This window comes from Schistocerca gregaria, chromosome 5 (genome assembly GCF_023897955.1).
Source record: "Schistocerca gregaria isolate iqSchGreg1 chromosome 5, iqSchGreg1.2, whole genome shotgun sequence".
NCBI lineage: Eukaryota > Metazoa > Arthropoda > Insecta > Orthoptera > Acrididae > Schistocerca > Schistocerca gregaria.
In genome coordinates, this window is record NC_064924.1 from 543,149,978 (window position 1) to 543,173,781 (window position 23,804).

Here is a 23,804-nt window from a genome sequence, read left to right on the forward strand (position 1 = left end):
ACCCTGTCAGGAAATTTCATGACCCAGACAAACAATGGAAGGCTGGAAAAAGTGAGACTTACAAGGGAAACTCCCCATTGCACCCCATCAGATTTAGGTGGCCCAGTGGATAGCCCATCAAAAACTGAACACAGATCAAGTATGAAAATAGGAATGGCTGCTCTACATTGCACTTCTTGTCCATTAAACATTTGTGGCGGTTATCAACTGCAAGAGTCGACTGCCTCATCTTTGGGAACAAACTTCTTTGAAAACTGTTGATCTCAGTGTGTTCCGAACTCTGTATTCGAGTGGATGTTTTTGTACTGACATGATCAAAATAAAATTAATTCATTATAAATGAGTGAATACTTAATGGTGGGTTCGATATTACCGTACGCAACATCTCTGACCCTCACACTGGTGACCCTGACGCTCATGAACGCCGCTTACGATGCCAGAAATGTGTAGTAGAACATCGCTATGAACAAGCAGTGCAGCAACCCTTTCTCGGATTTCTAGATCCATCAACTTTGCATTGCACCGCATATGGATGCAGTGTGCAGGAAGTGTAATTAGTGTGTGAATTCCTGACTCTAGTGTGAATCATGCTTTTTTGTAACTTTTGTCACCTTCTTACACATCGACAATGCAACCGAGATGCACACGCCATCCGTCAAAACCCGCTCAATGCGTCGGTAATTTCACTTCCGGACAGTGCAGTGCTCCTTCGCTGATTAATTTGGACAATTTTGAATTGCTTTTATGTGATAATTATTACATTGACATTCATCAGTGCAGTGCTTCAACACCGGACAGTCATGCCAAACAATGGACTGCAACAAACGGGGATTATGTTGCAAATCCCAGTTCGTTCTGAACTACGGCTAAATTGCATGCTTGGTCGAATTCACAAATGCCCGTCATGGCTACCATGTCTTCTGCGCCATGTGCAAATTCGTTCGACCGACCCGGTTTCCCCTCAGCCCGTCTTCCAGAGTTCAAATGTTCGCACCAACTTTTCCACCGCTTCTCCACACTTGTCCCTCATTTGCAGCTTTCAACTACCAACATTTCTCTCAGACCAACTTCTAATGTGGTTCATGGCCGCGGAGTATATATTCTCCTCTTATGGCATCACCGACGAAAGTGAAAAATATCTCGTGCTCTTCAGGCACCTAAAGGACTATCATTATATAGTTATGGACATTATCTGTGACAATTTGAGTGACACGTACACCAGAGCGAAAGCCGCTTTAATTCAGCGCCTGTCACCAGCATCACAGGAACAATTTCATCAATGACATCCTACCGATCAACAACAATCCACCAATTACACCGACGACAACGCAGGCTGTTTCTCAGTGCAACACTGGAAGTGCCACGTCTCCCTCTACGCAACACCCCAGCCGCACTGACTCCACTCAACCGCTACCAACAGCGCCATCACAGCCGCTGCCTGCTGGCTCACTGACCTACCCAGTGAAAACAGAGAGCTGCGTGACATACGATCACGCCCTGGCTACCGTACCTGCATCTTGTCAACGACTCGCAGACACTATGCACGCTTACCGCCCAGCCGTTCACTACTCAATCGCGCCCACAACTTGTTCACCCACCCCAGAAGACGATTTCAGCCGTATCAGTGCTTCATACAGCAGTGAACATGTTCTCAGTCCACCACCGCCAAGTACTGAGTTTCCCATTCGTGATCGGACATACGATTTCTCTACTCACACTGTTACATCAATACTGTGCCGCTGACCTTATCTTGTACGCGAGGTTACCCTTTGGTAGAGACAGATTCTGATTTCGACCCCATCTTACTCAGTGATACACAGCAGACTGCTTCGTGACATACATTTCTCCTGAACAACTGCGACAGCTACGTGAGCAAATTGCAACATACAACTTGCTGGTACAAGATCAGTTACACAAGCTGCAGCCGACACCAACCAAGCACAACATGCTACAAGATGCTCCTGTCATTGTTCCACCTCTGACTGCTGATGATCATTTGCCGTTACTACCAGCTACAACTAATACCCTGATGATCACGCTACATGGATCTATGTCCAAGATGTCACAACTGTCATCATCTCGCCGCCTCAAGTGGAAATTCTATGTTACTGATGTGAGACAAGCAACTTATTTACGCCGCTGCCACCTTTCCTTGGTAGTTCCAGACACTTTGTTTCTGTACCACAGCATAACCAGTCGCATTGCAGTGCTGCTTGCCTTGCCACTCTCTTCACTACCTCCGTAATGTATGAGCAACACATCTGCCATTTCTGCTTCGACGAGTGAGCATCTTTCCGCTCCAACACATGACCATGCAGCAGTTTCAGACGAGCAGCTTGCAGCCTTACAACTCGACTGCAGCGCCAACAGTGACAGCACACACACAGCTCCAGTTCCATCGAACTGTGTTGCCTCTCCGCCACGGACCAGTAGTTCATCCACTGATTCGACTTCTTCACATTCACATTGCGTCTCATCGTCTTCCTGCTCCAACCATGGTTTCACTAACCACGTCCGCCTTCTACCACCTCTTGCAGTCGCCATGCCTCATGCACAGAGCTCACGGCCACGCCCTCCAACCTTCGGTCACGACTGTTTCGCACACCAAAACACTGACACTGTCAACTCCGCTTGGAACATCCTGGCATCTACCGCTGTAACACACTCACCATCCACGGACTCTGAGATGTTGCTTCCGTCTACACCGAAGTCATCCGCCACCAAGGTCAGTCATGTGCAGCTTGCAGTTTTCTCCTCTGCTGCGACATCAAATGCCTCTATACCTCCGTCATTACTGCGAGTGTTGCTCATCTGGCATCTCTTACGCAACCTGTTAACCCACAGCATGCTTGCTCCTGTATGTCATACGGCCAATAACAAACTGTTGCCAGACACATTGCACTTACTGCAGTGCTCACCGGCAAATACTTTGGCAATACATTGTATCGCATCTTCGACACATTCCGTGCCTTTGATCGGATCAAAACCCCACTGCGCCGCATGGCCTCGGCATGACGATGTTCTCCCCACCGACACACCGCCGCCTTCTGCTTCCACCGTGCCATCAGCAGCATGGCCTGGTCAACCTGTGGACACCTTTTGCACCTCCTTCCCTCCACTGGTTGTGCCTACCAAGACATTGAGAAATGGTCCGATTGCACTTTGCACTAGCGCCTGCCACGACACGATTGGTCACGCGCACCTGCGCCATCAGACGGCCGGGTGCACACATGCCTCTCATCATCCTTACCATGCTCCGCACTGCTGGTGGGCGCTCTGTGGTGGTTATCAACTGCAAGAGTTGTCCCCCTCATCTTTGAGAACAAACTTCTTTGAAAACTGTTAATCTCAGTGTGTTCCAAACTCTGTAATCGAGCGGATGTGTTTGTACCAACATGATCAAAATAAAGTTAATTCATTATAAAAGAGCGAATACTTAATGGTGGGTTCAATATTAGCATAAGTAACATCTCCGACGCCCACACATTCACTGTTTCTATTTTGCTTTTTTTTCACAAGTCAGTACATCTTCTTCCCGTTTTCATGCTTGATCTGTGTTCAGTTTGTGATGAGCTATCCATTAGGCCATCTTACAATTAGATCTTAGAGGGGGGAGGGGGGGGAGGGAGTCACCTTGTTAGTGAGATTACATTTGAGAGCAACTGTGCTGGGGTGGCACAGTGATTAGTGCATCTGCCTAGTGAGCAGGTGACCTGGGTTTGAATCTTCATCTTGGTAAAAATTTTCATTTGTTGCTTCATTCTGCATGTATGCTTTATTAAAAATGAACTATAATAACACAGCTTAAAGTCATTCACACTTATACCATATAAATTTAATCAAGTAAACTAGTAAAAAAAAAAAAGGTGCTAATTTGAAAATAGCTGCTCTCTCATTATTGTTATTATATAGCCGCTGTTTATCTCCTTTTAGTAGCTCAATATTGACTTGAATGTAGTGGTATTTTTCAAAGAAAGTATCTGTAAGTACTGAATCCTATTCGTAGAACATTATTACATGTTATAAAACTTTATAACACTGCTAAGCATGACTGGTAGCACAAACATTATTTCATAAAAATAAAAATAAAACCTAATGTTTTTATAGTCTTAGATTTTCACCAAACATTTCTGATAAATTAACATGGACTGCTACTTTCCAAGTACATAACCAGAAAGTTTTAATCCCTGAAACGAGATATTCCTGTAGTTTGTAAAAAGAGTTGCTAATAAGATATGTTTTAAAACTACAGTGGAACTTTGATTTCAAGTGCTCTGATTTTATGTTTTTCATGATTCTAGACCATAAACTCCTAACCCTTGTGAAAAACACATAAGATAAATTCTAAAAAATTTCCTGATTTTACATTTCTTCCTAGTAAGGTTTATCTCAATGTCCGCAACTTGTGGTCTTGCTGTAGCATTCTTGCTTGCTGCACGTGGGGTCCCGGGTTCGATTCCCGCTGGGGTCAGGGATTTTTTCTGCCTTGAGATAATTGGGTGTTGTGTGTTCTTCATCATAATTTCATCATCATTGACTCGCAAGTCGCTGAAGTGACATCAACTAGAAAATAACTTGCAATACGGCAGCCGAACTCCCCCACATGGGGCCTCCCGGCCAACAGTACCATACAATTATTTCATTTACCTCGATTCTACATTTTTACTCAATGCCTCATTTGACTTCATCCCATTTTCTTCCTATTGACATTTGACGAGACTGAACAAGCTATAACTGGCACAATACACAAAAGTGTTTGTACTCCAGGTGGTGGCAGAGTTAAAGGAATATTTTTGGCCATTGTGGAGGGGGGAGATGTGAGAGAGAAAATGCTGGTGTAGTCCATGATTGGCATTGCTAACACAATTTTGCAACATTTGACTTCACTGCACAATTATAGCTTTATTTGAGTGAAAGTGAAACCTTTTCAAACTGCCTCTGCTGTACAGCACAGTTTTGTCATGTCTGACCACCTGTATTCCTAGTTGACTCTTTTACTCTCTTCATGTTGCTCTAATGTATATGATCTGAATAATGAAACAGTGCACCCAGTATGTATTTTTTTCATGCTCAGCACTACGGATTTTGAGACTTTATTCTCATTATCAAGAGCAAATATTTTTGCAACTATTTTGTGTGCTGATTGTATGTGAGTTGTGCCTCTCTTGCATTGTACTGTGTCGTGTTTTTTAGGTTAAGGTACCATACTGTGTCTCCTATATTATGTACACACACACACACACACACACACACACACACACACAGTGAAATTTCACAAATAATATGAGTGATGGTTTGTGTGTGTGGTTTTCTGCACAGTGCCAGAGACACAGCATCCCATAACCTCCAGAAGATGGCTGCTTTGCAAGACAGACAGTACAACACAAAAATGCTAATCTTATATGTGATTATGACAATGAGAAGGTCTCAAAATACTTCATGCTAAACATGAAAAGCTATGTACTTGCTGCAGTGTTTCATTATTTAAAGAATGAATGACAGTTGCAGGTTTTCCAAAAACTCCAAAAACATCCATTATGTTGTACAAAATTGAGTCAAAGATTTCTGCTTCCCACTTGTGGTCAGAACTTCTTGGAGAAGCAGTGATACAAAATGTTAACTGAAGCTGTTCTTAATTATTTCTGACACCAGTTTCCTCATCAACATCCTGTTTCCTTTTATATATTCTAATTATATGCGTATGATGAAAATATTTGATAAGCATGTCTGATTGATTTTGGTAACACAAATTGATAATACAATGCAAATGATTAGTACCAATGTTAATAGACTAAAATGTAGTAAATTTCCAAACATCACAAATGCCAGATTTATCTAATTTGAACAAAAATTATTGTTGGTTTAGTTGTTTGGGTGTGGCTGCAATGCGGCCACTGTTTATGAATCTGGTATGCAGATGAATTTCACCAATATATGTATGACTGCATAGCATGCTTATTTCTATCTATACCATCTCCACTCTAAAGTGAGCCAATTTAACTTAATGCGTGCATGTCATTTATAGCAATAAGTATAGTATGTGACCCCCAATTATTGGCTTTTGTGATCAGGTCCTTGCATAGAAATAAAGAAAATTTATGCATTTTGAAAGTGACTTTAAGAGAGGGATAGTGAGATCCTTTTGCTTTTGATACACCAGGTTTTATGCAGGGTGGAGAAAAATTGTCTTACAAAATTTTAACCCTGAATAGCAGATGCCATTAGGAACCAAAATTACTGATCCCGTGAGATTGCCCGGTTGCTGGATGCTCTGGGCAAAGCATGACCGAGAATTCTTTGCTTACCGAAGAGCACAATGTATCCAAGGCAGCCCACATGCTTGGTGGTAACACACCAGACTTCCACTCTGGAGGCCTGGGGGCAAATCTACCTGGGTCCCGACACATCCATTGTAGTTTCATGATAAGACGTACTGGGAACAAACCGGTCAACAGCTGTTAGTTTGCACACAGAAAGTCTTTTCCAAATTGTTTCGGCCATGAAAAGGGCCTTTTTTGTAGGGCATTGTTTACTTAAAGCAGGTGCTCAAACTGGTGACCCTCTGGCACGACACAAGCTTGGTAACGTCGAACGGTGTTTTGCTGAACTCTGTCAAAGGTTCCTGACATTGCCCTGATGTGATGGCATGTTGAATGCAATCCGTTAATTCCTCTTTGTTTGTAGGTGTTTCACATCCAGGTGGGTGAACTAGAACCTTGAAGAGTCCCCACAGGAAAAAGTCCGGTGGTGTGAGGTCCGGTGAGCATGAGGGCCATGTCCTACGAGCACCTCTGTGAATTACCCAGCTGTCGAAGAGTTCTTTTTAATATCTGCGCACAGCATTACTGCTATGTGCGGGCACCCCATCATGCTGCAACCACGTGCGTCGCCTTATGTCCAGGGGAACATCTTCCAGCAGGCCAGGTAGAGCTTCTCACAAAAAGTGAAGGTATTTTCTCCCAGTAAGTCAAGGAGGTAGACGGACCAGCCCAGTCAGATGGTTACCCACAATGCCTGCCCAAATGCTGAGCAAAAATTGTTCCTGGTGTCTGTGGATGTACGTGCTGTGAGGATTTCCCCTTGCCCAGTAATGAACGTTTCGGCCATCCCAATGGAAGGTGCACTTGTCCATAAGGCAGGGAAGTCAGGATCTCATGCAACACATCACAGAAACCACCAGCAAAACCCTAGCGTATGTTCATAGTCTGCTACATGGACAGGGTGGAAACTAAATGGCTGCTGGGCATCATCCCTCAAAACCTACCAGATTAACCGATGAGTGACCCCCATGTCATATCTAACTGCTCGAGTACTCGTCATAGGTGCTTCCTCAAAGTGCCAGAGAACAGTCTCTTCAAATGCAGCATCCCGTCGTGTTCAAGGTCTTCCAGCATCACCATGATATCACACTAACAAGCCTGTTTCGCCAAGTCGCTAGTGAATTCTTGTAAACTTTTGTGTGTATGGGTGGCATCTTGCTGGCTACCGTTCCTCGTACAACCATTGAGCTTCATGCACCTTGCAATCAGCTAGTCCATAAACAAAACCCATATCTCATTGTTCTTCAAATGAATACTGTGCTGCCATGCTTACTGTATGACTAAATTGCAGGTGATGTGTGTGTGTGCTCCGAAGTGAAGCTTATGTGTGAATGCCTCTGACATGTGGCGGATACAAACAGCAAGACATATTCAAAATGTGTGCATATCATGTTGGCATTGACAGGGCGAGGGGTGTTTGTATATGTGAACCAACAACCATAGCGCTGCCCATCAACCTATGAATGGTAACAGGGTAATCCAACGGTCAATCATAGCGAATGTCAAATCAAAATCAAATCAAATTTTATTATCACGTAACATGCCTTATACAATCAAGGATTGTGACATAGGTGACTTGTCAGTTTTTATACTACATACAGACTAATAAACTTAATTTTAGGTTATAATACATGTGTTGCTATACAGGTATTTTACACATTTGTCATAATAAAGTATTTTACACATTTGTCATAATACATATTGTGGTGATCTATACAATTATTTTTACATGGTTATCATTCAAGAATTCTTCTACCGTATAGTAGCATTTATTTTTTAGATATGTTTCCAAGTCTCCTTCAGTATATTTTAGAGGTGGGTCACATTTCCCCTTCCAGATAGTATTTGTAAATTTCATGCCCATATAATGTGGAGTTTTTTCATATAGTGTTAGTCTATGGGTAGGTAACATGTAACTTGCTCTATGCCTGGTCTCATACTGATGCAAGAAGCAGTTGCCTTCAAAAAGTTGTGGGTTTCTTTTTGTGAATATGAGAAGCTCATATATATATAAGCTAGGTATGGACATTAGATCTAGTTTCTCAAATATAGGTTTGCAGTGTTGTCTCCTTTTTGCTCCTACCATGGCTCGGATTATCTTTTTTTGTAGCCTAAAGGCTTTGAGCAGATTTGTTTTCTCAGACCCCCCAAAAATTATACTATACCTTATGACTGATACAAAATATGCATAATATACAGTTTTCTTTACAGCTAAATCAATAATGCTATATAGGACATTCATGGCATATACGAGACTGTTCAGTCGACTTAGTATGCTGTCTACTTGGTAACCCCACAGCATATTCTTATTCACTAGTACCCCAAGGAATTTGACACAGTTTGCAGTGTCCAATTTTTTGTCTTTGTATGTTATTTCATTTATACATTGAGCCGATTGTTTTGTGGTGAAATGAACAATTTCTGTTTTTGTAAGATTTAATTTCAAGCTGTTATTTTTGACCCATTTCTCCACTTCCCCAAGTGTTTGCTCAATACGATGGATTAAGTCTTTATCAGTTTTGCAGCATACTATTGCTGTTGAGTCATCTGCGTAGAGGATGGTATCGGACTGAACCTGGCATGGCATATCATTAATATAATACAAAAATAGTAGAGGCCGTAATATAGAACCTTGCGGCACGCCTAACTGAGTGTGTTTCCAGCCAGAGACTAATTTTTTGTTACTGTTGTTTACAAGTACTCTTTGTTCCCTGTTTGCCAAGTATGACGACATCCAATTAAGAGATTTTCCTTGAAAACCATAGTTTGTCAGTTTTTGGAGAAGCAGGTCATGATTTACCGTATCAAAAGCTTTGGTAAGATCACAGAAGATGCCCGATACACACAGTCTATCGTCAAGACATCTGCTAACTTTTGTGACCAGTTCGTTTATTGCCCGAGTGGTGCTGCAGCCTTTCCTGAAACCATACTGATTGCGTAAAATAATGCTGTGGGATGAATTGTAATTTTGCATCTGATCACATGCTGCTCTTTCAAATATTTTTGAAAAAATTGGTAATAGTGAGATAGGCCTATAGTTTCCCATTTCATCTTGTTTGCCTTTTTTATGAATTGGCCTTACTTCTGCATATTTTAATCGGTCTGGGAAACATCCTTCATCAAAAGACTGGTTGATTAAGAGGGAGAGTGGATGCGCAATACTATGACAGGCTATTTTTATTATTTTAGTGGGGACCTCATCCCAACCCACAGAGTTTAAATTTTTTAGGGACATTATGATTTTTATAACATCAGAGCTGGAAACATGGGAAACTTTTTAAACCCGTGCAATTTTGCTCTGCAGCACTACCCTTTGTACTTGGTGGTGGATAATCACTAGTTTCATTACAATTTATGAAGAAGTCATTGAAGGATTCACAAATGGTACTGGGATCTGTAACAGCTCTACCATTTATCATTAGTTTTGAGGGGCATTTTTTCTCCATTTCATTGCCGACCTCACTTCTTATAACAGACCAAACAGCTTTTGATTTGTTTTTAGCATTTGAGATATAGCTATTATTTGCAATACGCTTTGCTAATTTAACTACTTTGTCAAATATTTTTTTGTATGTGCTTACGTATTTAAGAAATTCAGGACTTCGATTTACTTTTGCCTCCATATGCAGTTTCCTCTTTGTGTATAACCTGTTGCCAGTAATGTGGAAGGCACAGGATACTCTTAGCAGTGCCAGTTGTGTTGACAGTTCAAGCGGCACAGTCTACTGACCGACAAATTTGTAGCAGTTCTGAAGTGAATGGCGTGAAGTGTTTTCTTCAATTTAGAAATCAAGTTGAACTTAGGAGGGCTTAAGTCAGGGGAGTGCGGTAGCTGGTATAGCACTTAGCAGCCCCATCAGTCAAACAAACCAGTAACAGCTTGCACTGTATGTGCTTGAGTATTGTCCTGCAAAATGGTGGTCAGGTCCTATAGAAAGTGTCGTTACTTCTTTCTCTATTGTATTCATTTTTGGAACACAACCTATGACCAGGGTTTTTCCACTAGAAATACTGTAGGGTTCATAACTGAAAAGACTATCATATTTGCTAATGATGTGCGAAGTAATCAATGTATATCTTCTTTATATTGGTACGACTACCAACCTCCTGTCCACCAGGATGAACGGCCACTGCCAAACTGTGGCCAAGTTCAAAGTAGATCACACTGTGGCATGACTTGCAACTGAACATAACATGCTTGATTTCAGTGGCTGCTTCACTACCCAAGCTATTTTGGTCCTTCCTTCCACAACCAGCTTTTCTGAACTGCACAGATGGAAGTTATCCTTACAACACATTCTCTGCTCTGGTAATCATCCCACCCTCAACCTACGGCAACATGATGTCCTCAGACCCTCCACCCAACAGATTCCACCCCCTCTGATCATCATCTCCTCCCCATTCTCATCTCCCACATTCTTTGTTTGCCACCCTCTGCCAGTACATTCACCCATCTTTTTCCATTCCTCTCCTTTTTCAATCCTTTTTTTCTCCTCCTCCCTGCCTTACAACCTACTGACACTCCACCTTTTGACATACTACTTCCTGCACTCTCCGCCATACAGCATTCATTTCACCCCCCACCCTTACATTACTACCACTTACCCTTCACCTTCCCCTTCCCCACCCTCTCCAAATTGCTGTTTGTGTCCCATATGATAGTTGCATTCCAGTCCAAACTGCTGAAGCTTGCATTCATGTGTACATGAGGTGTGCTTGCTTGTGTGTATGAATACTGCATGATTTTCTATTGCTGATAAAGACTGTGGCCAAAAGCTTTACGTAAATATCTTTTAATTGTGCCAGTCAACAAGTTAACATGTCTTTTTTATGGTAAGTAGCAATCTATCTTTTCCTACATTGTTCTTATTTCTATCTGGAGTTTCCATTGCTTGATTTTGCTCAATGGCTTTTCTTCCATCCTACAAACTGTGTTTATTCGCCACCTTCCAAACCACATTTACTTCTGAGCCACACTGTATCAATGATCATCCACAAATAACACAGGCTTTATGACCATGTAGATTGTTGGTGCAGCATCTGAAGCCCCAATAGTTATATTTATTCCTATTGGTCCCACTTCATCCCCCATTCAGACGTACCTCAGTGTTTTATTTTCCATACTTACCTGTGCCATACATACTTGTGATCCTCAACCTAATCCATTCCCCACCCCTCTCTTCCCTTATCGCAATACATACACTCTTCCATACCTCATCATGCCTTTCCCCTAACAATTCAGTACATTTTAATGTATCTATGCATATTTTGATGTGGTTTCATGCACTTTCATTCATTTTTGTGTGTTTTTACATATTTGTGTGTATCTTTACGTAGCTGTGCATATTTTTGCATATCTACACGTGTTTATGCATGTCTTTACTTATAGTTTATACATCTTTTCTCTTGTACAGCTCCTCTGACAACCATCAACATCTATTTTGCCCATTTCTGTGTCATTCCCATTTCCGTTACACCATTCCTACCACAGTGGGTTCCTGCTCCATCTTTGTTCAGAAAAGTGTCCCTTTCCTTGGCTAAAACCCAATCCCACATCATATTTCTCATGGAATCCCCCCAAATGGTCTAACTGTAAACATACCTTTCTCTGGATCCAACCCCTCCTTTCACAATGATCTTTACCTTCTGCCCAAACCTGACACTGCAAAAACATTTCTCCATGGTACAGGCATCCCAGAACTATCTCCGCTTCCTCCTCAAGATACTACTACTGTACAATCCCTAGTCCACACATCACATCTCTGAAATTGAATCCCTTGTCCTCCCACACCTGGAGGAGCATTCAGCCACCACTCCATAAATGATCAAACTTGCTGACATCCTACTACCACCTTGGGGCACCACTAGCCAATCCCTATCCTACCCATACAGTGCTCCTCCTTGTCCACCCCTCATAGCACATAAACCCTGCATAACTGACCTTTTCAGCAAAATAATTTCAGAAAATGGAATATAGTATTTTGGTCTTCTCTCTGTTATTTTTTTGCTAGCCTGGTCACTGAGTAACAGGTACATGGCATTGATTCATTTACCAACTTCTTTTAAGGCCAAAACTTCTTGACTTTTTTGTCAAAAGAGTAGATTGAATTTTATATTTTGAATTCATTGAACGCTTCATGTACAGCTTCCCTTATGTTCATTTTTGATACATTCAGTTTTTGTTTGTCATGATGGCTTTGGTAGCACTTTGAGGTACACTTAGCTTTCAGAGCAACCTGCTAACATAACTATTGAACCCTGATGTGTTTTACCATCCCCTGCAACTTTGCTTGGCATATACCTGTCTCTCTCATATTTTTCCATTTGTACTCAATGTATACAGTGTCAGAGAAGCACGTTTGATTTTGACCGCTCATGTTATCTGTTTCTTGTCTCTCTCACTGTGCAGAAATATCTCCCCTATCTTTCTTCATATTCCTATGATACCTGTTATAAACATGAATAACATAACAAATATACCACCATTCTACAGTTTATTGACACAACACTGATACAAAATAGTTCTGTCACTGAGAGCTTAGTTGTAGATAAACATTTTATGGAAACTATATAAATTGATGGTGGTTATACCATTGTTCAGGAAGTGGAAGCGAAATGCAGAATTCTGGCAGAAATCACAAGTCTACTGACATATTAAGCTTAGTGAACATTAAAGTCCAAGTTCCAGTATAGCCTTCAGATTCTAAGTCCAGAGCACAGCCAAATCAACATCGAACAGCAGGTCCACCGCAGCATATGTAGCAGTTCTGCCGGCTTTATTTCTTCGTTGATCATTTGTTGTCCTTGGTGTTAACGTACTGCATTGCTACACTGACTGAAAAATATGGGTTTGTAATTCTGACACTGTTGTTGTTGTGTTCTTCAGTCCAGAGACTGGTTTGATGCAGCTCTCCATGCTACTCTATCCTGTGCAAGGTTCTTCATCTCCCAGTACCTACTGCAACCTACATCCTTCTGAATCTGTTTAGTGTATTCATCTCTTGGTCTCCCTCTACAATTTTCACCCTCCATGCTGCCCTCCAATACTAAGTTGGTGATCCCCTGATGCTTCAGAATATGCCCTACCAACCAATCCCTTCTTCTAGTCAAGTTGTGCCACAAATTTCTTTTCTCTCCAATTCATTCAATACATCCTCATTAGTTATGTGATCTACCCATCTAATCTTCAGCATTCTTCTGTAGCACCACATCTCAAAAGCTTCTATTCTCTTCTTGTCTAAACTATTTATCATCCCTTATTTTATAATTTATAATTAATTTATAATGTATATTTATAATATATTTATTATAATATAATACAATACAATTTATTATTTATATTACTACTGCAGAGACAGACTCTCTAATCATTAAGAACCTAACATTATTCATTGTTTTATTATTCCATTATTGTTTTGTTACCTAATAAATAAATTAATTTAATTATAATATTTAATATAATATAATATAATTTATAATTAATTCTGACACTGACTACTGTAAATAATGTAGCTGACAGATGCACAGTTGCGTTTCACAGTACTTTAATTTCACTGTTCACAACCTCCCAATAATACACAGTTATTTGGCCAGTGCAGTATTGTTTAACTTTCGATAAGCCTCATTAAGAGTTTGCCGGCAAACCTCCACATACTGCTACAATAGTTTACTATTGAACATCTATGAGCAGTAAAAACCTAACCACAAATTTCACTGTTCTTGAAGAATAGAAAGGTACGTATGGAGCAGACACTGTCACTGTTTTACACACGCCCTAATTGTGTAACACTTATTACACTGTTAAGCTGATGCATTGTTGTCATTCTTACCAACACAGGTTCCTCGTCTGAGACTTGGCCATGGACTGATTGTCTCGTGACCAAATATTAGGCCCTTATATATTATCACCATAATAGTCACTGAAACTACACATTGTTTAAAGTTTAATTTACAGCAATTACAATTAAAACTTAACTCATTAAATTAACTAAATACATGAAAAAAATTGTTCTTTTTAACAGTTTCTTCTACTACAAGAGTTAAGCCAAATTATTTGTTTAAATCATGAATTTTAGGGAGGCAGATAGAAAACAAGAGGGGAATTAAAAGTATCCCAGCTTGCTTCATCACACATAGCTTTTCCTGGTTGTGGAGTAGAACATAGCATGATGAGAACTGGCTTATGGACGTCAGTAGGGACGTTAAATAAGAATCCATAGTTAGTGGAGCTTGTGGCTGGGGTCGCTGTATACTCCAGGTGGCCAATCGCCAAGTGCTATGGGTGGCCAATTACTGAGGTTTGAAGCACACACGTGAAGTTGGCCTGCGATACTAGCAGTGAGCCATGCATGGAGAAGTGCAGCCAATGATGCATTTTCCAGCTGCATGTAATAACATGCCACTGCTCGGTTCAGAGTTTTAATAGTCATGGATAGCACACCCCTTCCCCCTTGGGAAAGTGGGGAAGCATCTGCTGCAAATGACTGCCACGTCCATGTAGTACTTCTCTGAGTCCTCAGCATCATTGGTGATTTGGGGCACAGTGGCATACGGAGGAAAATGCCCTGGCCAGGGGTGAAGGTTGTATGGTGTGGACCTCAGCAGCAGAGCAGGAGGAGCCAGCAGCATGTCTTCATCTTCATCCAGAGTCACTCGTAGCTGGTGACTGGGTGACATCTCATAGTCCAGGAAGGGCAGCCACTGGGGCTGGGTGACATCTAGGGTAATTTTCTCTTGTTGGGGTGTGGTGTTGGTCAGCTGGCTGTGGGCAAAAGGCATGTACAAATCTGGTGCTACACTGGCTGGTTTGCTTGGGGTAAGATGGGAACTAGAGGACTGGTAATGCTGGTGCAGAGAGGGGGACGGAAAAAAGTGTTGGGAAACTAGTCGGAGATGAAGTTGATTGGCATGTTGTAGAACTTCTCCGTCCAGAAACTGCACTCTGAAAACCTTCCAGTCCCAGTGCTAGCTGATTGTTCTTGGAATCCAGGCTGGTTGCCAGCCAAATCCTTTCTCCCACACCAAGGTCCCAGGGTGGAACTTTGAAGCAGATAGTGGTTGTGCTGGCCGTGATGTTAGCATTAGCAGGCTCAGGAGGGTCCAGGGCTGCCATCCATGGAGAAATTCTGTTGGACTTTTGTCTCCAATGGGTGTGGATCAGTAAAAAAAAAAGTGATCCATTGGTGGAGAGATCCTGGAGGTGTTGATTCATCTGAGTTTTGAAAGTGTGGACCATTCTCTCAGCTTCTCCAATATGTTGTGGATGGGAGGGAGGAAGTTGTAATGTGGCAATTGCCATGCTGGGCACAGAAAGGACAAAATCTCTTGCTATGGAATTGTGGACTGTTGTCAGTTACAAGCACTTCCAGAAGACCTTCAATGGCAAAATTTTTTTCTAAGGCTGTGATGGTGTTGGGGGTTGACATGGCATTGCATCAGACAATTTAGAGAAATGTGGATTAAGGATCAACCACTGCCAAGAACATGGTGTTAAACTTGGTGCAATGGTTGCAGGACTTGCTGATGTAAAGAAGAAGGAATGACTACTTGGGGGTGTCCCATGTCAGAAATAAGTAGAATTAGTCCAGTGATCAACATGAGCTGATGGTAGGCATTAAAGAACTGACAGGATGCTGTGGAAGCTTTGCAAGGCTGTCATTCAGGCCATCGATGAAGTATGTGACTTCGGACTTGTTGGAGTACCTCACCATTACTGGTTGCACCTGCAACCCACATGGCATGCTCAGTTGTGTTGCAGAAGTGAATCTCATACTGGTAGCATGCCAAAATAAAGCCTAGCACAAGAGGCAGTGAGCTGTTCAGTCTGAAATATTTGCTGCTGGATTGAATAAGGAGATCAGTGGTTAATTGTCTGTGATGACGTGAAACTTGTGCTATAAACAAAACTGTGGAATTTCTTTAATGCAAAGATGATGGCCAGTGCTTCTTTTTCTGTTTGTGAGTACCTGCATTCCAAGTCAGTCAATGTTTTCATTGTATAGGTGACAAGGTGCTCAAAGCTATCCACCTCCCTGTGTGCCAGCACTTCTCCGATGCTTTTATCAGATGCATCCATGGCAATAAGTGTCTGCTTTGTTGGATCAAAACTTGTGGGGCACAGGGCCATCAACAACTGAGATTTCAACCTGTGGAAGGAATGCTCACAAGTTGGTGTCCAGTGGAAAGGCACCCCTTTTCTGCATAACGGGTACAATGGGTGGTTTTTGTTACTGCTGCAGGTAACAACTTTGGGTAATGCAATATCTTCCCCAGAAAAGAATGAAGTTGCTTAAGTGTTGTTGGCCTGGCGAGTTTGATTATGGCTTTAATATGTTTATCCACTGAAAAAATGCTTGAGCTGGAAATGATGTGAATGAGGTACTCAATCTCCAGCTGGAAAAAACAACATTTTTCTTTTCTGCATTTTAGGCCAGCCTCCTGTATGACACTGTATTGTTTCAGGTTGCAAAGGTGTTCCTCCATGGTTCTCCCTGTTGTAATATTGTTGCCTAAAAAGTTAATGCATCCATCCACTTTGAGTGCTAATTGTTCCAAAAACATTGAAAAATGGTGGGGCACTTATTGTACCAAACATTAATCATTTCAAATGATAAAGCCCTTGTAGCATGTTAAGTGTAAGAAACTGTTGAAATTCTGCATCATGGGGAAATTGGAGGTATGCACCTGCAAGATCTATTTTAGAGAAGAAGTTTCCACCTTTTAATTTTTACAGTAATTCTTCTGGCTTAGGAATGGGATATGTCTAAATCTCTGATTGGGCACTGACACTTATTTCCAAAGTGCCACTTAGATGGGCCCTCCCCAATGGCTTTCACACTATGACTAATGGGGTAGTCCACTGACTAGAAGGAATAGGTTCTAGAACTCCAATTGCAGTTAGGCAATCCAATTCTCCCTTTACTTGGCCTCTTAGAGCTAATGGAACGGTGTGGGCTCAAAAGTACAGAGACCATGCTTTATATTTCAGTGCAATGTGCACCTCAAAATCCTTTGAGGTGCCAAGTTCCAGGGTGAATAGGTCCTCATAATCCTGGCAAAGTGTCTCTAGCTCTGAGTATGAAACATCTTTGGATACCAAAATCATCTACTGAAAATCCAAATTTCTGAAAAGAATCCAACCCAAACAAGTACTCAATGGAATCACTCTTAATGACTAAGAATGTAAATGGCCATTGGAAGAACAGTGTTGGCAAGAGGCCCATCTGTCAGGACAGTCTTCACAACAATGTTTTTTTTAAAAACAAATGGACATGACAGCAATTGTTTCGATATCCAAGACCGCTTTGAGCAGCTCGAGCAAGGTGGAGGACATTGCTGGTTAATGCTACAGCATCCTGCCTGTACTGCTGCTACATCCAAATCACCACTAGTGTGGCCATTGGCTGCTGGCTAGGATGTGCTTACACTAATGGTCGCTATGTTGATCCATGACTAGTTTCTTGTGTGCTACTCGGGCCACATCGAAGCTTTGTGCTAAGTCCAAAATTTTGTCTAATGATGGGTCTTTAAGTTGAGGTACATCACGCTGGAAATCCCTGTCGGGAGTATCCCTGTTGATAATGTCCCTGAACATTTCTTCTTCATAGGACTCCATACTTTTAGGGGTAACAAAATGATGTTTTCACCCTAAACCTTGCAACTATATGGACCATTCTCTATGAGTCTGGTTTGGCTGTTTCTTGCATCATTAAAATGCTACCCGGGAGGAAATAACATGGGTATGCTGCTGGTAATGATCAAGGCAAAAACAAAGATTTCATAAGGTTGGCATCAGTTACCTTGAATGTGTGTAAATGCTCCAATAATCTTTATTCATAGGCATCCCAATCCACTAAAGCCTCATCAAAGGAGGAAAATCTGGCACTTGCTGAGTTGCTTGAGTCTGCAGTAAACCTTGAAGAAGTGGTTGAAGGGTACCAACTTCTGGTTCACATCCTGCTAATGAATAAGTTGCAAGAGTAGAACTTCAAATGTAGAGGGTTGCTGGCTCATTGCCATTTTTATTGTTTTATAACCAGGGATAACACAATAAACATATCACTGTTGTATGGTTTATTGACACAACACTAATAGAAAATAATTCTGTTATGAAGTGCCAAGTTGTAGATAAACACGTTATGGGAATTATATAAATTGATGGTGGTTATACCATTACCCAGGAAATACAAGTGAAAGGCAGAATTCTGCAGGAAATCACAAGTCCATTGTCATACTAAGCCTCATAAATGTTGAAGTCTAAGTTGCAACATAGCCATTCTGATTATATTGTGGATGGGAGGGAGCACAGCCAAATTAACATTGATCAGCAGGTCTACCACAGCATAGCACGTCCTAGTTGTGGAGTAGAACACAGCATGATGAAAACCGGCTTGTAGACATCAGTAGCAGCATTAAATAGGGCTCCATAGTTAATAGAGACAGTAGCTGAGTTACTGTGTATTCTGGACAGCCAATCACTGAGTGTTATGAGTAGCCAAACGTTATGGTTTCAAGCACATACACACAAAGGCAGCCTGCAATGCTAGCAGTGGGCCATGCATGGAAAAGTGGGGCCAGTGATGCATCTCTCAGCTGCACGTAATAATGTACCACTGCTCAGTGTGGAGATTTAATGGTAGTGGATACCACAATACCAATAGTCAATGAGGCTTTAACTGCCTTGTTATCACTGACTCCATGGATGTGTTAATTAACTAAATAAAAAAGTTAGGCTTAGTTACAGATAGGAAATGTAAGATGTTACCAACACAAATCAGCTGTCTGACTATCAGTTCAAGGTAGTTTTTAGATGAGGCATTTAGAACAATAGCACACAGATCATTGACCCTACCACCTACACTAATCATTCAAGTTTCCTGGTCAATAGCTAGTATGTTGAAATTTCCCTTATAATATAACATGCTCAGGAAATTTATATGCACTTTCTTGAAGTCTTTTTCAGAAATGATGCACCACCATTGCCCTGAGGCAGCTTGAATTGCAATTCCATTTTTAAGCAAATAAAAACAGGTTTGTCAAGCTGGTTTTTATCAAACTTACCAAACATCGCATACAGAAAGCTAGCTCTCCATTATCTGGGTTAGTGTGGACCCAAGAGAGCACAGATAACAGAAATAATTGACAATACAAAACACAAATCATTACCAGAAACTGATATTTACAGCTTTTCTTCGAAAAAAAAAGTACCTATCACATTGAATGCCTACTGTGTTACTTATACATTACTTGCTGGAAACTGACTACTTAGTTACAAAATTACAGTAATGTATTTAGCTTTTAGTTCACTTTTTGTAAAAATTGTCCACCATTTTGTTTCTATTTTTCATTCAATTTTATCCTATTGTCCAGGGAGGCAAAATATGATTTTAGTCAAAAAAGTTTTGTCCTGTCTACTCTAATAAAAGATCAACACTTTCATTATGTATCAACACAGAGCAAGATTACTGAAGGGAATCATGCCAGAAGAAAACCTAAATCGTTTTTTGTTTACTGTTGGCTTTAAGTGAGTTGGAAATTAAAAACATTTAGCATCTAGGGAAAGGGCTAGACAAAGATGCAGATAAGAAACTGATTGTGGGTCTGTTACAAAGGTATAGTTCCCACATTCACCTGAAAATTAAATGGGAAACAATGAAAAAGTATTTCAGGGAAGTTTGGTCATGGGATTGGGGCTTTGCATCATCCACCAATGGTAAAACATGAGTCACGTGAATAACAGTGTATTCTAAATAAAAATATTCTTTCTAATAACATTTCATGCTTCAGTTTTTAGTTTTTCAAAAAATTTCAGACTGTACTTAGATGATCCCAATGCCAATAATCCTCAGATTGAAAATCAGGAGCTTGGTGTACTTTGACTCTCCATTTCCCCTCATTCAGAATCAGATTAACTTGTAGTAAAATAATGTGAAAATACTGCACTATTATGAATCACACTTTCTTCAACTTTTGCAAACACAAGCATATCTTAATTTCACATTGACTGTTATAATCCAGTGGAACAGCATGAGATTACATTATCATAAAAATCAGCGTTACCTATTTTTAAAGACGTGAATGTTGCAGACTCTATTAAGTATTACAGCAATAAACATAAATGAAGTAATGCAATATGGTAACACGATAGTTAAGACTGAATTTGTAAGGAATTTATAAAACTAAGAATAATTATAAAAATGTTTAAATGAAATACATTGAATAAAATAATTCAGTTTCTAAAGAAACACATGACAGACTATATTCATGTCATAAATCACTATCTTGTCCAGTACACATCAAAAGCTTCTTACTTGCATTTGAGAAAAGTATTACTGCTGAACAACTAATATCAGTTCACCTGTTGTACTTCATAATTACATAATAATAATAATAATAATAATAATAATAATAATAATAATAAAAGTATGGTGCAATGACCATGTGCAAATCTTTCAATTGGGCCCCACTTCAGTAACTTATGTCCCATGTATGGTTACTTATTTTATTAAGTTGATTTTCAACATAAAAGTCACTATTATTCTTACGAACATGTAAAGATTCCAAGACTTACCAAGCGGGAAAGCGCCGGCAGACAGGCACATGAACAAAACACACAAACACACACACAGAATTACGAGCTTTCGCAACTGGCAGTTGCTTCGTCAGGAAAGAGGGAAGGAGAGGGAAAAATGAAAGGATGTGGGTTTTAAGGGAGAGGGTAAGGAGTCATTCCAATCCCGGGAGCGGAAAGACTTCCCTTAGGGGAAAAAAAGGACAGGTGTACACTCGCGCACACACACACACATATCCATCCGCACATATGTATTCCATTTTAAATTCATGCAAAATTCCAAGCACTTTGCCCCATATCTCAGCTTGCAATCAGAATTTCAAAATTTGCTCTTGAGACAATGTTTATTAGGTTTACTGAAATATGTGTACTAAATTTCATAATTCTAGCATTCGTATAATCTGAGGAAAAGGTGCATAAACTTTAAAAAACAAATTTTTCAGGAAACACAATTTAAAGTTCAACCTAACTTTTTTCCTTATGTTACTTCTTCAGAAGGCACCACAATTGTACTCTGTGTTGTCTTTCCCTTCAAGGCTTCTCTTCTGGTTTCTTGTTGGCTGTCTTCTTTCCTTTACCAGGTCTTCAACTGACTTTTCAGCTGCAGAGATGCACTGTAAATCTACACTCCAGGAAATGGAAAAAAGAACACATTGACACCGGTGTGTCAGACCCACCATACTTGCTCCGGACACTGCGAGAGGGCTGTACAAGCAATGATCACACGCACGGCACAGCGGACACACCAGGAACCTCGGTGTTGGCCGTCGAATGGCGCTAGCTGCACAGCATTTGTGCACCGCCGCCATCAGTGTCAGCCAGTTTGCCGTGGCAGACGGAGCTCCATCGCAGTCTTTTAACATTGGTAGCATGCCGCGACAGCGTGGACGTGAACCGTATGTGCAGTTGACGGACTTTGAGCGAGGGCATATAGTGGGCATGCGGGAGGCCAGGTGGACGTACCGCCGAATTGCTCAACATGTGGGGCGTGAGGTCTCCACAGTACATCGATGTTGTCGCCAGGGGTCGGCGGAAGGTGCATGTGCCCGTCGACCTGGGACCGGACCGCAGCGATGCATGGATGCACGCCAGGACCGTAGGATCCTACGCAGTGCCGTAGGGGACCGCACCGCCACTTCCCAGCAAATTAGGGACACTGTTGCTCCAGGGGTATCGGCGAGGACCATTCGCAACCGTCTCTATGAAGCTGGGCTACGGTCCCGCACACCCTTAGGCCGTCTTCCACTCACGCCCCAACATCGTGCATCCCGCCTCCAGTGGTGTCGCGACAGGCGTGAATGGAGGGACGAATGGAGACGTGTCGTCTTCAGCGATGAGAGTCGCTTCTGCCTTGGTGCCAATGATGGTCGTATGCGTGTTTGGCGCCGTGCAGGTGAGCGCCACAATCAGGACTGCATACGACCGAGGCACACAGGGCCAACACCCGGCATCATGGTGTGGGGAGCGATCTCCTACACTGGCCGTACACCTCTGATGATCGTCGATGGGACACTGAATAGTGCACGGTACATCCAAACCGTCATCGAACCCATCATTCTACCATTCCTAGACCGGCAAGGGAACTTGCTGTTCCAACAGGACAATGCACGTCCGCATGTATCCCGTGCCACCCAACGTGCTCTAGAAGGTGTAAGTCAACTACCCTGGCCAGCAAGATCTCCAGATCTGTCCCCCATTGAGCATGTTTGGGACTGGATGAAGCGTCGTCTCATGCGGTCTGCACGTCCAGCACGAACGCTGGTCTAACTGAGGCGCCAGGTGGAAATGGCATGGCAAGCCGTTCCACAGGACTACATCCAGCATCTCTACGATCGTCTCCATGGGAGAATAGCAGCCTGCATTGCTGCGAAAGGTGGATATACACTGTACTAGTGCCGACATTGTGCATGCTCTGTTGCCTGTGTCTATGTGCCTGTGGTTCTGTCAGTGTGATCATGTGATGTATCTGACCCCAGGAATGTGTCAATAAAGTTTCCCCTTCCTGGGACAATGAATTCACAGTGTTCTCATTTCAATTTCCAGGAGTGTATTTTTCTTAGTATGTCTTGAGTAAAATTTCCTATCTTGAAGCTCAATCTTTCTAATACCTTCATCCTCCCAACATTCCCATCATTAAATACAATAACTGCATCATAAGTTGCAATTCTGACAACTGTAGCTGATGCAAATGTGTTTTTAGTGCATCGTTTCCATATGAGTGAATTTAGAGACTCATTTGGATTTTGGGTTTTTCCATGAACACACTTTTTGAGAAGTACAGGATTGGCCAGAAACCTGTAAGTGGGCTTGACAAGATCCTGGACACAATTTGGAAGCCTCTCCTTGTGAATGTAGGGGTTGTTATCCCTCTGAGCTTGTACATATTTATACCAGCTAATGTGGCACAGATTATGAATAGGGTTTTCATCTGTTGACGACAACATGCGGGAATATGTAGCCTATACTGCACTTTTCATGTCATTTACACTGGATAGGTTCTGTCTGATAGCCTTGCCATAATACACTTGAAGAGAGTCTATCATATTCTTTGTGAGTCTGGTGTGTCTACCAATGTCCTTTCCATCTTCCAACTTTTTGCCCTTCATGTCACTGACAAGTTTCCTCAATCTTGAGCCCATTCTCTTCTGGATGTGACCTATGCATTCAAGTTTCTCAGTTGAAAGTTCTCCATAAGGTTTGCTCTCATTCACAGACTTGAATGCTCTGGAGTCACCATCCCCAAGATATTTCACATATCTGACACAACGTTCCTTGACAGATCTCTTAAAAATAATTTGCATACCAGCTCCTTCCATTCCATCACTAGAACCAAAAATGTTTTGATGCAGTTATGACCTTTTACATCTTCTTCACACTCTCCACTAAGTGCACAGTTATGGCAGAATCTGCTCATA

General features: G+C 41.6%; 1 protein-coding gene across 4 annotated transcripts in view; it reads left to right on the forward strand.

Moving 5' to 3' along the window:
- LOC126272068 (uncharacterized) overlaps positions 1–23,804 on the forward strand; it is a 52,493-nt gene that overhangs the window by 24,141 nt on the left and 4,548 nt on the right. The window contains exon 3 of one of the 4 annotated variants that reach the window (XM_049974611.1): positions 6,685–7,917. The exons of 2 other annotated variants lie outside the window; for them this stretch is intronic. In XM_049974611.1, the coding sequence (XP_049830568.1) occupies positions 6,685–6,720 (36 nt within the window). In that variant the 3' untranslated portion in view covers positions 6,721–7,917. Of the gene's footprint in view, positions 1–5,319; positions 5,598–6,684; positions 7,918–23,804 lie in introns of those variants that run through there. One more of the 4 variants, XM_049974613.1, reaches the window with a different exon arrangement.